The sequence below is a fragment of the Megascapheus bottae genome, chromosome 34 (assembly GCF_031878675.1).
Source record: "Megascapheus bottae isolate mThoBot1 chromosome 34, mThoBot2.hap1, whole genome shotgun sequence".
Taxonomy (NCBI): domain Eukaryota; kingdom Metazoa; phylum Chordata; class Mammalia; order Rodentia; family Geomyidae; genus Megascapheus; species Megascapheus bottae.
The window spans coordinates 7,037,686-7,051,751 of NC_143542.1; the positions used below are offsets into that span (position 1 = coordinate 7,037,686).

General features: G+C 53.6%; 1 protein-coding gene across 1 annotated transcript in view; it reads left to right on the plus strand.

Moving 5' to 3' along the window:
- The window catches only part of Auts2 (activator of transcription and developmental regulator AUTS2), a 674,097-nt gene that overhangs the window by 364,861 nt on the left and 295,170 nt on the right, over nucleotides 1-14,066 (plus strand). Inside the window, exon 3 of the mRNA XM_090324087.1 lies at nucleotides 11,134-11,238. Coding sequence (XP_090180213.1) covers nucleotides 11,134-11,238 — 105 coding nt within the window. The remainder of the gene's footprint in view (nucleotides 1-11,133; nucleotides 11,239-14,066) is intronic.

A 14,066-nucleotide genomic window follows, 5' to 3' on the forward strand; every position in this document is an offset into this window, starting at 1 on the left:
CTAAAATTGAATTCTCTCCATTCCAAACAGGACTTTCTGTCCGCATCTACCATGCCAAAGATAGACTGAGTGTGAACCAAGACCACAGTGCAAGTGTGTTTAACCTCACGGTTTACTGTTACGTTTTAGGACGTCTTCATGCTTCTCTTCCCCATGATGTTTTTGTTTAAAGATACCACGAAGCGCTGGTTGCACAGCAACAAGGAAATGTGCATTTGACAGTGCTGCCATCTTCCCAGAGCTGTGCCGCACCCTGGCAGAAGCTGCCAGCGCTGGGCGTTGCTGGTGTGGGGTGTTTCCGCTGGAGCCCCTCTGCTCGGATGTATACCCATGCACACAGACGCACGTGTATGTGTGGGCATATAGACCAGAATCCCACAGACCTTCTGCTCTCTTCCGCCTCATAATTGTACACTGAGTATTCTGCTACATTACAAACTGGTTAAGACCTCTTAGCACCTGCAGAGTTTTAAATAGGAAATAAAACGATCAGTTGGTGAGACTTTTTTCTTTCACCTTTTCATTATTTTAACATGACTTCCTTTCTTCTCGTGGATCAAATAAATAAAAATCTAAACTGCTTGTCTGAGTCTACCATAGTCCCCTAAAATTCTGTATTAAAGCCCTTCAGTTATCAGGTCAGTCTTCTGAAGAAATGTGAAAGTTTAACCTATTAAGATCTAATCCTATCAATTCATGAGCTGACAGAGTCCTACAGTACCACCAGGACTGAGAACTGGAAGAGGTGAGCATACCTGCAGGACTGCTCGTTCCAGGCAAGGGCCCTGTCCGGAGCCGGGGTGGGGTGAGGGCTGGTTGTGTGGGCAACAGCAGGAAACATTAACTTGGTATGTGCTCCTTTGGCTCTAATGGCGTTCTTTTCCTCGATATCAAGGGACCGCCTTATGGATTTGTGGGGGCTTTTTGGGGGGGGAGGTCTCCTAATTACTGAACTCGATCTGTTCTTAAATTGCAAACAAGTATACATCAAAGTGATTGGGAGAATAAATTCAAGTCTGACAGTGTACATAGTTTCAGTATACACTGGCGAAATATCCCGCTGATTGCTGATTGAAAACAGTGGTTAATTCTCCTCTTCACTAAATTCAGAGTGGAAAAACTTTCCTTAATAAAGAACAGATTGAGGAGATCTGAGACCTGACTGTGTGGGAATTAATGGCAGATGCATATACTGGTAGTTAAAATGTTTCATTAGATGTTAATGTCTTGCTGTGTTTTTAATTGTTCGGGAATTAGCCTCTAGAATATTAAAACCATCTGTTTGTTATCATGATGAAACAGAATGCTTAAATAGTTATTAATTTGTGTTTCTTCTCTCTCTCCTCTCTCTCTTTTTAGGGATAATCTATAAAACTTTGATCTGTTTGGAGTTAGGGAATTTGCAGTGTGGAAATGAGACATACTCATGTCCCAGCTAGCCGGAATCCGTCATGTTTCTTGCTGTGTGTATTTTCTCCGTCTGTCTGTCACTGACTTCTGTCCATGGCGTGGGGCTGACCCCGCAGTGGGTCACTGGCGGAATGAAGCTGCAACGCCCCGGCCGCTGCCCAGTGTGGTGCTGGAGTCCGTGGCCAGCACACCAGGCTTCAGGGCCCTCCCCACTGGCTTCTGCCCAGCCGCCGTGGGGTATCAGGACCACTGGCGGGGGGAGGCTTCTGGGGGACTCCCCTCCCCACAGCCGGCTCACAGCGGACACCGTGTGTCCAGTCTCGGGAGGACGATGGTGAAGGCTGTGTGATGTCTGTTGGAGGGAATGGTTGTCACTCCCTCCTGGGGTGTGAGGCACCTCGCACACATGTGTGCCCCTGAGACCTGGAGCAGCCTCCCCACAGCCATGGCCCTGTCCTCCACCACCCTCCAGATGCGTGACCCACATAGGAGTGAGCCGTGCTCCCTCTGCAAGACCCTGTGTGTGACCCACGGGCCAGTCACGGTCCCCGTAGCTGCCAGTTCGGTCAGGAAGACAATCCACTTCCCTCTCATAAACGTATGCGGGTCTCCGGAGACCCTGGCAGGAGTGGGGAGTCTTGTGTGTGTGAGCCTCTGCGCGTCTCCCCGCAGAGCCCTGTGTTGACCCAGCATCGTTGCCGCTTGGCACTGGGGGCTCCTGCCGGAGCGTCACCCTCGTCCCTGCCACCTGACGCACGCAGCCTGGCCCATTCCCTCAGCCTGTGCTGTTCAGGGAAGACTGGGGACAGGTCTTGGCTTGTAGTCTCCTGGAGCAGATGGCAGGCAGGGCCGCTGGGGGCCAGGCTGGCGTGTGGATGGAGAGGCCCGCCCGGCCCCACAGCCTGCACGCAGTGAGCTGTTGAGTGAGGGCTGCTGCTCCCAGGAGCCCAGCACCGAGCAGTGTGGCCGGCGCCTTCCCAGCATGACCAGCACGTGCCCTGTCCCCCCTGCCTCGCCCCCGGCCTCCATGCACGTACCTCTGTCCACAGTCGTCCAGCGCTTGCCACCAACACCGCAGAATACGCTGGAAGGAAGCTCTGCTGGCTGTTGACGTTTACAAAATAAGAAGAGGATGTCTTTAAAAAAAAACTTGTTAGGAGGTAAAATAAACAAGCTTTATAAATGCTTCTGATTATCCAAATTATTTAAAAGTGGCAGTCTCATCAGTAATACCAAGAGAGCCATTAACTTCTCTTAGTGGTTTTTGACCTTTTGCTGAATAAGTACTTTTAGAGTGCTCAAATGCCAAAATGAAGATTCACTCAGCCTTCCGCAGTTACAAGCTTCTCCTCCTTCCCTTGACTCGCGGACGTGGTGAACTGGCCTGTGGTCACGGCTCTGGGGGAGACAGCGGAAGCAGCCGAGTATGCACCGCCAAGGCCTGGTCTGGGGCTGAGCGGCCACATATGAGCTCACCTGCCCCTCAGACTCAGAAAAATAGTGTGCCTGACTCCGTGACACTCTTGGAAATGCTTCCAGAACCTTCTGTGTGCATCTTAAAAGTGATCTTAATGCAGCAGACCTGAAATGATTATGCATGCTAAGTATGTACTGAATCCATGCTCAACCCTGTTCTAGGTGTGAGAGCTGCAATCATGAACGAAGCATGGTAAATCCCTGGCTCTTGGGTCCCTTATGATCTAGTTGAGGTGTGGAAGGAAGAGGAAGTACACGGAAAGGGGAAGCAGAGAGGAATCAGAAGTACTCCCAGAGAACGTGGCATGAATAATGATGCCAAGAAGGGAGGGGGGGGCGGGGCCGGGGCAGGGGCTGGGGCTGTGGCCCTGCCTGAATGGGAAGGAAGGAAGGCAGGAAGGAAGGAAGGAAGGAAGGAAGGAAGGAAGGCAGGAAGGCTGTGACAAGCTGAGCAAGGCAGAGAGCAGCAGGAATGGGCTCAGAGAGCCTGTGGAGAGCCAGATAGGAGCTGCGGAGACTGATGACGGGTGCTTTCTGTGGGGAGGTGGGGAGCCCTGCCAGAGGGGGTAAGTGCCTCACCTCACCCCGAGGAGCCCTCAGGGCCCCTGGGACAGAGCCAGGAAGTGGAGGTGGATCGGGCTGTGTGCGGGTGCCGGGCAGAGCACGCCCACTGTCCTGAGCCACGGCAAGCAGCAGGGGACGCAGGGAACTCGCCTTTGGTGCTGCATGGCGAGGGTGGGTGCCCTGAAAGGAGAACCCCTGGTCTTCAGGGCTCAGGACGGGGGCCCTGGCGAGGGCCGCTGCCCTGGCCACCTCCACACGGGCCCAGGCTGGGGTCCGAGCGGCTGGCTGGCGCCCTCCTCTCCTGCACACCTGTGAGGCCACGCCCAGGTGTTGGCTGGTTTCCGTGCAGGGCATCTGGTGGCTAGCCCACGGCTGCCCACCTGTTTCCATCCACGGGCCGGGGGCCGTGTCTGCTCAGCTGATGGCTGCAGAGGCTGGGACTTGAAAGAGCAAGTGTTAGTGTCACTCACGAGATGGGGACACCGCACTGTTCCTGAGGTAGAGCTCTTGTCACCAGTCACTGGAAGCCTGTCCGTCAGTACCCGCCCGGCTCTCCGCAGTGTTGCAGTGGGAATTGATTTCTAGCACCTGAACTTGGAGGCATGTTTGGAGTCCCGGGGGGGCGGTGCCCTGCGGGAACCCCAGTGAGTGCTGGGAGATCCCTCACAGGCCCCACAAATGTCTGTGTACAGTCCTGAGCATTCAACTCAAGGCCTCACGCTCCTCCCCAGCAGGCGCGGCACTGCTTGATTATTCTTATTTGGGGGGTGGGGTCTTGGGCTTTTCTCCAAGCTCTGCCTACTTGTGTATCACAGCGCGTGCGCCGCCACATCTGTCCCCAGACTGAAAGCGGTAGCCGCACCTCAGATCCTATCACTCAGACATTTCAAAATGCCCCACGAGCTGACTGTACTTTTACGTAAAACGACAGCAAAGTAGAGACGACGATTCCTTTATGAAGACACCTACGATTCCTACTCAGCACGCGCGTCCATGAGTCTGTTTCCTGAGTTTTCACTTGGCCCACGTGCTGTACAGCAAGGCGAGGCTGTGGCGGTTGGATGAGGCATTGCCTGAGTCCCGTTCACTCGTGTCCACCTTTCTGTAGGTGCTCTGTTCACCCACTGAGCAGTCAGGGGCACCCAGACGTGCTGGTCCAGTCTCCGTGTGTGATCCAGTCTTTGTCCCGGTCTCTGCATCTTCTGTGAATTCCCGCGTGCCCTGCAGTGGATTAGATCCAGGTGGGGGGAGTCTAGAGGGGGTCTGCATGGCGCCGTGGTGTTCCGGTCCAAGGAGACCTCACTGATCATCCAGTCCACCCAGTCTCTGATCTCGACACGTAGCAGCCGTTCTGGGCACTTGACGCCTTGCTGGTCTCCCGCCCGCCCCCACTTTTAGTCGGCCATTCAGAGGTGGAAGTGAGATACTTGTCTCTTGGTGTGTTCCTCCTTTTCTTATTATCACGGTGTACTTGTGGGTGTGGGGCATCTCTCCAGAGTGTTCCTGCGTGGGTGGCATTCCCGCGGCCGCTTCCCTGGTCAGTGTGGCTCACACGCTGCCTCCACCATTCATTAATGGAGGAAGAAATCGAAAAGCATAAGCACTTTATTTTGAGGGTGGTAACGACTTTGAAGACCGCCAGGCCATTCGTAAAAGTTCTTTGAGACATGTATTTTACAGAAAAATGAAGGTGCAGATCTTACACGTTTCTTACTTTGTGTATTCACCCTTGAAAAAAATACAAAATCCTGTCTGGGAATTTTTATTTTTTTAATAATCAAAATTTCCTTTCCAGAAACCTAGATACGTTACTAAAGCAGACGTTTCTTCATCAAATTATTTTTCTACCACATATGTGTATTGTGAGTGAATTTCCGAGCCTATTTGAAAACAGATTCATATTTTAGCCCAGTTTTATCCAAGGAACGGCAAACACCTTCTGTTCGGCTCAGCTCTTGCCTCTCATCACACTGTTGTGCGTCGGTTTTGTTTTCTGGTAGCCTCTCGACTTTCTTTCTGGTCCCACGTGGAGTCAGGTATGGAACCGTGACTTTTGTCATTATAACGTAACCTAAGTGAGTGTGGCTCCCCGTGGTGGACGTGACGAGAGTCGAGATGCCGGCCTGACTTCAGCCTTCCCTCAGCCTGGCCTCTGCAGTAGTCAGCCTGTGGAGGGTGATTGTCACGACTGCCTGGCCTCACGTCCCCTTGGACACCGACAGAGCCCTGCTCCCAGGATGTGGCTTTTAGATAGGCGCTCTGCTGTCGGCCCACGCCTTCAGCCCATTTTTGCACGGATTCTTTCGAGGTCGTGTCGGGCTTTCTGCATGGACTGTGGTCCACCTGTGCCAGCTGGGAGGCCAGATTCGTCCTTTGAGGTGGATCCTTCAAGCCAGCCCACGGCCCTCCCCCTTGCACCGAGCCAGCCGGGAACCTGGCCGTTCCACTCCAAGTCCCGCACATAGCTCAGAACTGAAGCGGTTGGCAGTGGGCCCAACTTTTGGCCAGGATGGCTTTGAGTTATAACCTTGCAGCCTGGCCATGGATCAGAAATCACCAGCGTCTCCCTCCCTCTTTTCTCTCCAAACTCATGACGGTGGGCAGAGTTCGAGATTGGCCTTCAAGATGTGTGTCTTCTTTACTCCCACTACTTCATTTCTGCCCTCCTCTCCTCCCTCCCTCCCCTCCCTCTCCTCTCTCCCAGGGACTGAACACAGGGCATGTATGTGCTAGACAAGTTCAGGACCTCCGAGGTGACTGTACCTGTGACCGTAAAGAAAGGAGCCTGATCTGAGCAACTCAGATGCTTCCTGCAGTAAAAGATTCATCTGTAGAGAATCATCTACAATGAGCCGTTTTATTGAACTACAGTCCCCACACCATAAAAGTAATTCATCGCAACAATACAAACGAACGGTAGGACCTTCATGGAGTTGTGTGAACACTGCCAGACTGCGCCTCAGAAACTCCTCCTGCGCTCTAGTTGAGTTGCATGCAGCGACTCTCTGTTGACATGTTATGATTGCAGGTGGCTGTGTCTCGCCAGATCCCTCCAGCTCTCAGCTAGAATTTTGTACACGCTTATACATTTTATATATTTGCAATGTTTTTATGGTAAAGGTGATGCACAGAGGGGTTGCAGGTACTTAAGTAAGAGAATGAGTACCTTCCTTTTCAAGCATTATTTCCCACCCCCTTGTTTCCCCTGCTTTTCACCTGGGTTTTTGTATGTTGTTGATGATGATGATGATGGTGTGTGTGTGTTCTCTTTGACTCGGTTTGTAAGAGCTCGTGTGTAGCTGAGGCAGTGACTGTGATCTCAGGCCCCGGGCGCCAGCGCCTCTGTCTGGGCTGTGTTCTCGCATTGCTTGTGTGCTGGCGTGTGTTCAGGCAGTGGTGACACCCAAGGCCATCCTCCACCTGATCTCAGGGCCTCCTTTCGTGTTGGTGCTCTCTCATTTCTAAGATGCTAGCCAGGTCTCCTACCTTGAGTTGGTTTACATTGTAATATATTTTTACTTCGGGGTAAAGGTTTATCGTTTCAGCCTTTGGTTGGTGGTAGGAATAGTAAATGGGTTGTGTCCCTTGTCCTGTGAGATAACACTGTCCTAGGAACTCATCCCACCATCTATTCCAACCTGCCATCTCTTCCTCTTTCTTAAATGTGAGTCCTTTATATTTGCTAAGTAATTGCATCTACCTAGCTTCTCTCCTGCTTGTAGTCCTGGCTCATCTTAATGTACGTATATTCGCTTGAGAACTAGTAAACCTCATCATAGGATTTTTCTCTGTTGCCATTTCTCCCCCCCCCTTTTTTTACCTCTTTGTTGATTTTTCTCGCCATTTTATACTTGTTGTTAATTTGGAATAGGAAGTACTTTTAAAAAAGTTTACCGAGTGGTTTTAACATGATCATGTTTACCAAGTGGTTTTAACATGATCATGCTTCAAACTTTGTCCCTAATTGTAAGCAAATTAATAAAATAACTTTTGATTCTACGATCCTAGAGAAACTTCCGCCATTCCAATTTGATTGGCCCTCATGTCCAGAACTTTTTATTTTATTTCTTGAAACTAGTCCTCAGGCTTGAACTCTGGGCCTGAGCTTCTTTTGCTCAAGGCTAGTGCTCTACCACTTTGAGCCACAATGCCACTTCTGGCTTCTTCCGAGTAGTTTACTGGGGATAAGAGTCACACAGACTTTCCCTCCCCAGGCCTGGCTTTGAATCACGTTCTTCAGATCTTGGCCTCCTGAGCTATCCAGCTTGATAATTTTTAGTTGTCATTCTATTGGTTGAATTTTCATTGAAATCTCATGTTCTGTGTATCTCTCAGCTGAAACACCTCTTAAAGCATAAGGAATAAAACTATATGAATTCCGGTGTGTGAATGCATTTGGAAATAGTTTTAGCTTGAAAAACAAAGCAGTGTTTTATAAGCTTAGATATGTTCTGCTTTAAAGGGACTGAAGTCTGTGGGAACAATTTAAAATTTTTCACTGAGAGGCCGTTGAGCTCACTGGTGCCTTAAACAGTATTTTGTGAAATTTTTTATTAAAGAATTTATTAACACTGATTTTTACATCGTATTTCAAATGATGTGTTTCACAAACACGTATTCAAGAAGGGAATCTCTATATACAATCACTGGCACTTAGACTTTAGAACATAATTAAAATTAGGCTGAGGGTTTGTATGTCATGGATACATATCAATCTATAGAGTCATAGATTTTTATGTCTATGTAGTTGTGTTTGTATTTCCAATACCGTGTCCATAGCATTGGATACACAAATATTGAGTCCTCTTGCTTACAGAGCATTTTTAGAGCGAGCCCCTTCAGGTCCCGGGAAGGAGGCAGCGGGTGCTGAGAGCAGGAGGTGACCTCTGGGCTCATGTTCACTGCACCCCACATCCTTCCCCACACAGCTGCGCTCTGCATGCCTCCCTCCACGGGCGGGTGACACCTGCAAGGCTGTCCAGGACTCTGTGAACCTCCATGCGTGGCCTGGTGCACAGAGGCCACGGGACCACCCGTCCCCTGTACCCGGGAGGGAGGACACAGGACCGCCCGTCCTCTGTACTGGGGAGGGAGGACACGGGACCGCCCGTCCCCTGTACCCGGGAGGGAGGACACGGGACCGCCCGTCCTCTGTACCCGGGAGGGAGGACACGGGACCGCGCGTCCTCTGTACCGGGGAGGTGTTTTCCTAATTAGCCATAGTGACAGCTAGCATGGTAATGAGACCCCGTTTCTGAGCAGGGAACGTGATGCTGTTGACAGAAAACTCTAATGCAAAACGAACTGGCTCCTGTTTTCATGGCAGACATTTCTTAGTGATTGAATTACTTCCACTCGTGCCAGCTACTCTTTTCCTCTCATTGTATTCGAATGTATTTGTTTAAACTGTGTGATAGTCTAGTGGGAAGAAACTTCTGGAATTAGAGAGTGCATTACAGTAATGTCTAACTAGATAAAGTGTCTTGAAGTATCTAAACCCTAGTAGGAAGAGATGTTATTGCTTCTGTTTTAACAAAAGCTTTCTTATAATAGCTGCCACAGACGCTCGGATCCGTCAAAGCAAGCGGATCAATTTTCTCGGTGTTTAAGTGTTTAAGCCAGCACCTGGCCGCAGCCGTGGCGTCTGCCTGTAGGTAGTCGCTGGGAATTTCAGGTGAAGGATTGCAACTTCTCCGTTGGCTTCGCCGGCTGCACCGATCCATTGGACGCGGTTGGAAATGCTTGTTTGAAAATATATTCACGGGATTAGGAATGAACACGTCTTGGCTGAAATCTCGAGGTTTAACTTCAGTATTTACTGTCGTCAGCTCGTGCCTTTGAAATATTGAGCTGTCTGACAGCTTAAAATCCTACGTTTCCTTTAAACTTGAGCCGGGATTTAGAGGAAGAAGCGGGGTGGGGCCTCCGTAAGGCCATCCAGGGAGACTCCACAGAAGTGTGTGTGCCGGCAGGGCCCTGGGAACTCGGGAGAGCCAGGCCCTCGCCCAGATCCACAGAGAGAAGGGACGGCATCACGACAGGCCAGTCCTCTAAGTCCACCTCGAGGTGCGCGTCTCATCCTGGTCAGAGAGCTGATTTTTACAAGCATGTCTTCACCTAACAAGATGCCGTTCTGTGTCTTTGTAGTTGGGTGCCATCTTGGGCGAAGGCTGTGCCTAGAGAACAAAGAAGTGCAGTCACCCCTCCATGTTGTGCATCCAAATAGGGGCAGCGGCGACCTCACCCCAGAGGCCTGGGTTTAGTTGCCACCCCTGTGACTCAGAGCTCGCGTGAGCTTTCTACCTTCCCCCGGGCCTCCGTCTACCTCCAGGCTTCTGTTCATCTTCCCCTGCCTTTCTATCTCCTCCCGTGCTTTTACCTTCCCACACATGGGGAGGAGGAGGAGGAGGAGGAGGAGGAGGAGATGGAGACATAGAGGTGTAGATGTGTGGAGGAAGAGGAGGGGTGGAGGTGGTGATGTGGAGATGGAGGTAGAGATATGGAGGGGGAGTGGAGGGGTGGTGGAGGGGTGGAGAAGGAGGGGAGGGGAGGAGGAGTGGAAGAGTGGAGGTGGAGGGGAGGAAGTGGAGGGGAGGAGGTGGGCATGTGGATGGAGTCCACACGGGGCCACGCGGCTGGCCCTGGAGAGGGAGCTGACGGGACGAGACGTGCTGCATCGTCCCTCTGCGGCCTCTCCCGTCCCTGGGAAGTTCCCCTCGACACTGCTCCTCCTCTGCTGGGCTCGCCTGGAGAAGGAGGCGTCCCTTCCCCTCTCCTCCCCACAGGCCACACGAGCTCCATCTCCTCAGAGCTAGGCTGCAGAAGCCCCTGCCCCTGCCCCTCCTCCCCCTCCTCCCCCTCCTCCCCCTCCTCCTCCTCCTCATCCTCCTCCTCCTCCTCCTCCTCCTCCGCCTCCTCCTCTCCATCCTCCTCCTCCTCTTCCCCATTCTCCTCCTCCTCCTCCCTCTCCTCCTCCTCCTCCTCCTCCTCCTCCCACTCCTCCCCCTCCTCCTCCCCCTCCTCCCCCTCCTCTTCCTCCTCCTCCCTCTCCTCCTCCTCTTGTAAATGCCTTGGGAACTGTGATTAGTGACCGCGTTGTACACTGAGGGTGCACAGACCCTGTGCACTGATGACGTCCGCGTTGTGTCCGTACATTCCTGGATGGCTGAGTCTGTAGCAGCCACTGGAATGGGCGCTCGTCCTCTCTTCCTCGTGTCTCCAGCCCTGCATCCTGCCCGGCTGCAGAACTGCGTGAGCGTCGGTGCACACGTCCTGGGGTAACCAGCTTAGCGTAGGCATTGCTTGGGCAGCGCAGGAGTTTGGCTCTGGCTGGCCGCTCACCCGGTGCCAGGCCCGCAGCGTTGCCGGCTGCCGTTTCCACCCCGCTCACCTGCTCTTCCTGTGCTGCCTTTGACACTGAGGTGGTAAAGACGGCGCCCCGGGGGCTGCGGGGAACGAGGTGGCACAGGCTGCATCACGGCTGCCTCGCGAGCGTCTGGTTCCTGCGTCTCGGGCCCGGCCGCTGGGGCCGGCTTCCCAGGTGGAAAGGGACTCTCGTGGGCCGCACGGTGTGGCCGCCCGTGGGCTGCTCACCCTGCCACAGGCCGGGGGCTCGGGGGTCGTGGGCACGAGGCCCGGGGCGGGGATGCCTCTGACGCTGTCCTGTCCCTTCTCCCCCTGCAGCTCAAGCCAGGACAGCAAGGCTGCAGGGCCAGTGACAGTGACGGTGGCAGCGGAGAGCCCAGGGACTTGGCCCGGAGCAGCTCCCGGGAGAGGCTCAGCGACGACGTGAGTACCCTCCCCGCCGGGCACGTGGGCGGCACGTGGGCGGCAGCCACGGCAGCGGTCCAGAATGCAACTGCTCTCCCTCGAGGACAGTGGTCGTGAAGAGTCCACGGCACGGACAGTGGCGCCAGGCACCTGCATCTTGAATGTCAGGACACGTGATTGTCGCATGTCGGCGTCGGCTCTGCTGTCACTTAAGTGGGGGAGGGAATCCGCTCCCCGTCCCCCAGCCTCTATAGCCCCTCCTCTGCCTCTGTAGCCCAGACGAACAGTTTCCACCCGAGTGGAAACAAGGGGTTTCTTTGCCATTGCTTTTGCTTTCTTTTTGTCTTGCTTATCTGCCGTAGGTCGGAAGGGGGAGGCACAGAAGTGGAGGGACCAAGGGTGACACCGTGCAGCGGTGACGCTCGCGGGACGCAGTGTAGAGAATGAACTCCTACCACGTGGCGGGAGGGCACGGGAAGAAGTGGAGATGCAGCTCCAGGGTAGAGTGCCAGCCTGGCAGCTGGGGGCCATGCCTGCCGCCCGCCCCCAGGGCCAGCTGTCCTGCCCTCTTCAGTGGCAGTTTTGAACCTCTTGTAACTGATATTCTCAAAGTGAGATTAATCAAGGTACTGCATTACTGCCTTTGGGTTTTTTTGTATCTTGTCAGACAAAAAGAACAAGAGAGAATTCTGGTTATAGTTGGAAGACACAAGTCATGGGTAAAGCCTGCAAAGTATAAAGCCATGTGTGCTTAGATGTTCTAAATTATGTCTTCCCAAAGCACAGTGCCAGAGGGAGGAAATTCACAAGGACTTTCAGTCGTTCACTTCAAGGATGTAGTAACTTAGTCACTGAGGAGAAACTTGGGGGAAATTGCTGAGGGTATAAATATTCATGGTGTGATTCTCGAGAGAGCAAGGACTGCTTCTGACTGGAGCAGAATTTTATGGCGGAGGACGTTGTTAAAACTTGGGGGTTGAACTTACTGAAAAACAGTGAACTCAAACCTTCGCTTATGAATCGATGGTGAGCATTCGTCACCCACAGACCTAAGACCCTCTCTAAGGACGGTCTTGGCGTGGGGCTGGCTTCCCCAGGGAAACTCAACCTACACGAGGCAGGCGTGGCACCGAGAAGCCGTGTGCGGGGACCAGCTCTGCCACGTGCGGCAGGCGTGGCCCAGAAACCGTGCAGAGACTGGCTCTACCATGTGCAGAGTCTGAGAAATCCCGTAGGTGCAGGTGGCAAGCCAGAGTCACGGGAAGCTCCTGGCACGTCCCTGGTCTGAGGCTGGCTGGCATGCAGCCCACACGGGTTTCTGTGGCTCTGAAGGCAGAAGAACCATCGCTGCAGACACCCTGGGCAGAAGAGCTGGAGGAATTCCCTCCATCCCTTTGGTCTCCCTAGGCCGGTAGGCCAGATGGGGTCCCTCTTCCCTGGGGAGCCCCTGCTTCCGTGGCGTCCCAAATGCCTGGGCAGCCTGTGTCATGACACACACCATTAACCACTCAGCCCGTGGTGTGTGGGGATGAATACTGGGGGTCAAGGAACCCGTTCACCCCCTTTAACGCTAGAATGCATTGCAGTTAAGTGACTTGACTTTGCTGAGTACCAGTGGCTCATGCCCGCAGTCCTAGCTTAGCTACTTAGGTGGTGAGATTTGAGGGTCACGGTTCAAAGCCATCCTGGACAGGAAAGTCCATGAGACTCTTACCTCCACGTACCCACTAGAAAACTGGAGGTGGAGCTGTTGTTCAAAGCTGTTGCTGGCCTTGAGCTGAAGAGCTCAGGGACAGCGCCCAGAGTTCAAGCCCCGTGATTTTACTTTGTTTGGTTTGGGGGCTGGGTGTGGGGCCCCGGATGTCTGTCAGCTTGCACAGTGCTGTCTCTAAGCACGTTTAGTAGACTCTGGCTTGCTCTTTTCATTGTCTGCTTCTGAAGACACTACAGGGAGAGGTCTGAACAAGCTTTGGGTGACCCTCGCAGGAAACTTAGTTATCATGGTGGCTCCCTCTGTGGTCCGTGTTACTCGGGGAGAGTGGGCGATGGCACGTCAGATCCGGCTGGGGTGGCAGGGGTATTAAAACACCGTGTTTACCTTAGCCCAGCCTCGCCTGGCGCGCCCTGCACTCGTGCACCGGCCAACCTCCTGGCCGTGGGCCGCCATGGACGGCTCTCCACTGCAGATGCTCCGCAGTTCTGAATCGCTCCTTGGAGGAAGCTGTTAGGAGAGCAGTGTGAGGCTTGGTGAGTCACTCTGGGAATAGCTAGTGTCTGAGTGGCAGAGAAGGTGGGGGGAAAGGGACGTCTGAGAGGGCGCCCCTCCCTCCAGAGCCCCTCCAAGTCCCCATTCCCGGCAGCAGAGCCAGGTGAGGCAGCTCGCGAGGCCCCGAGACCCCCGGGGCTCCTGGCGGCTGGCGAGGCCCTCCTCCACGCCCCGTCAGATCGCAGCACCTGGACCATGGCGATGACCAGCTACCCGCCTGCCCCCGCCCGCTGAGGGCTTTGCCCAAGCCCATGCTCCCTGCCCCCCTCTCAGCCCCCTCTCAGCCTCCACTGCTGTGGCTTTGGGAACATGGCTGAGCTGGCAGCACCTGAAGAATGCCAGTTTGACGTGTTTACCCCGTGGGAGTCCGGCAGGTGGCGTCACTCCAAATGTCCCCAGACCAAGAGAACTTGTGTTTCTTCCTAAGAAAAAAACTCTTCAAGTTGCAGTTTGACTAGAACATTCCTTGATTCCAAGGCCACGTAGTGAGGCCCCAGGCCTCAGGGCTCCCTTTCTTCACCTCAGAAACCTACATCCCCCAAAATGAAGCTCATCTCTGCGGCGCCGCCCTCCAGCCCCC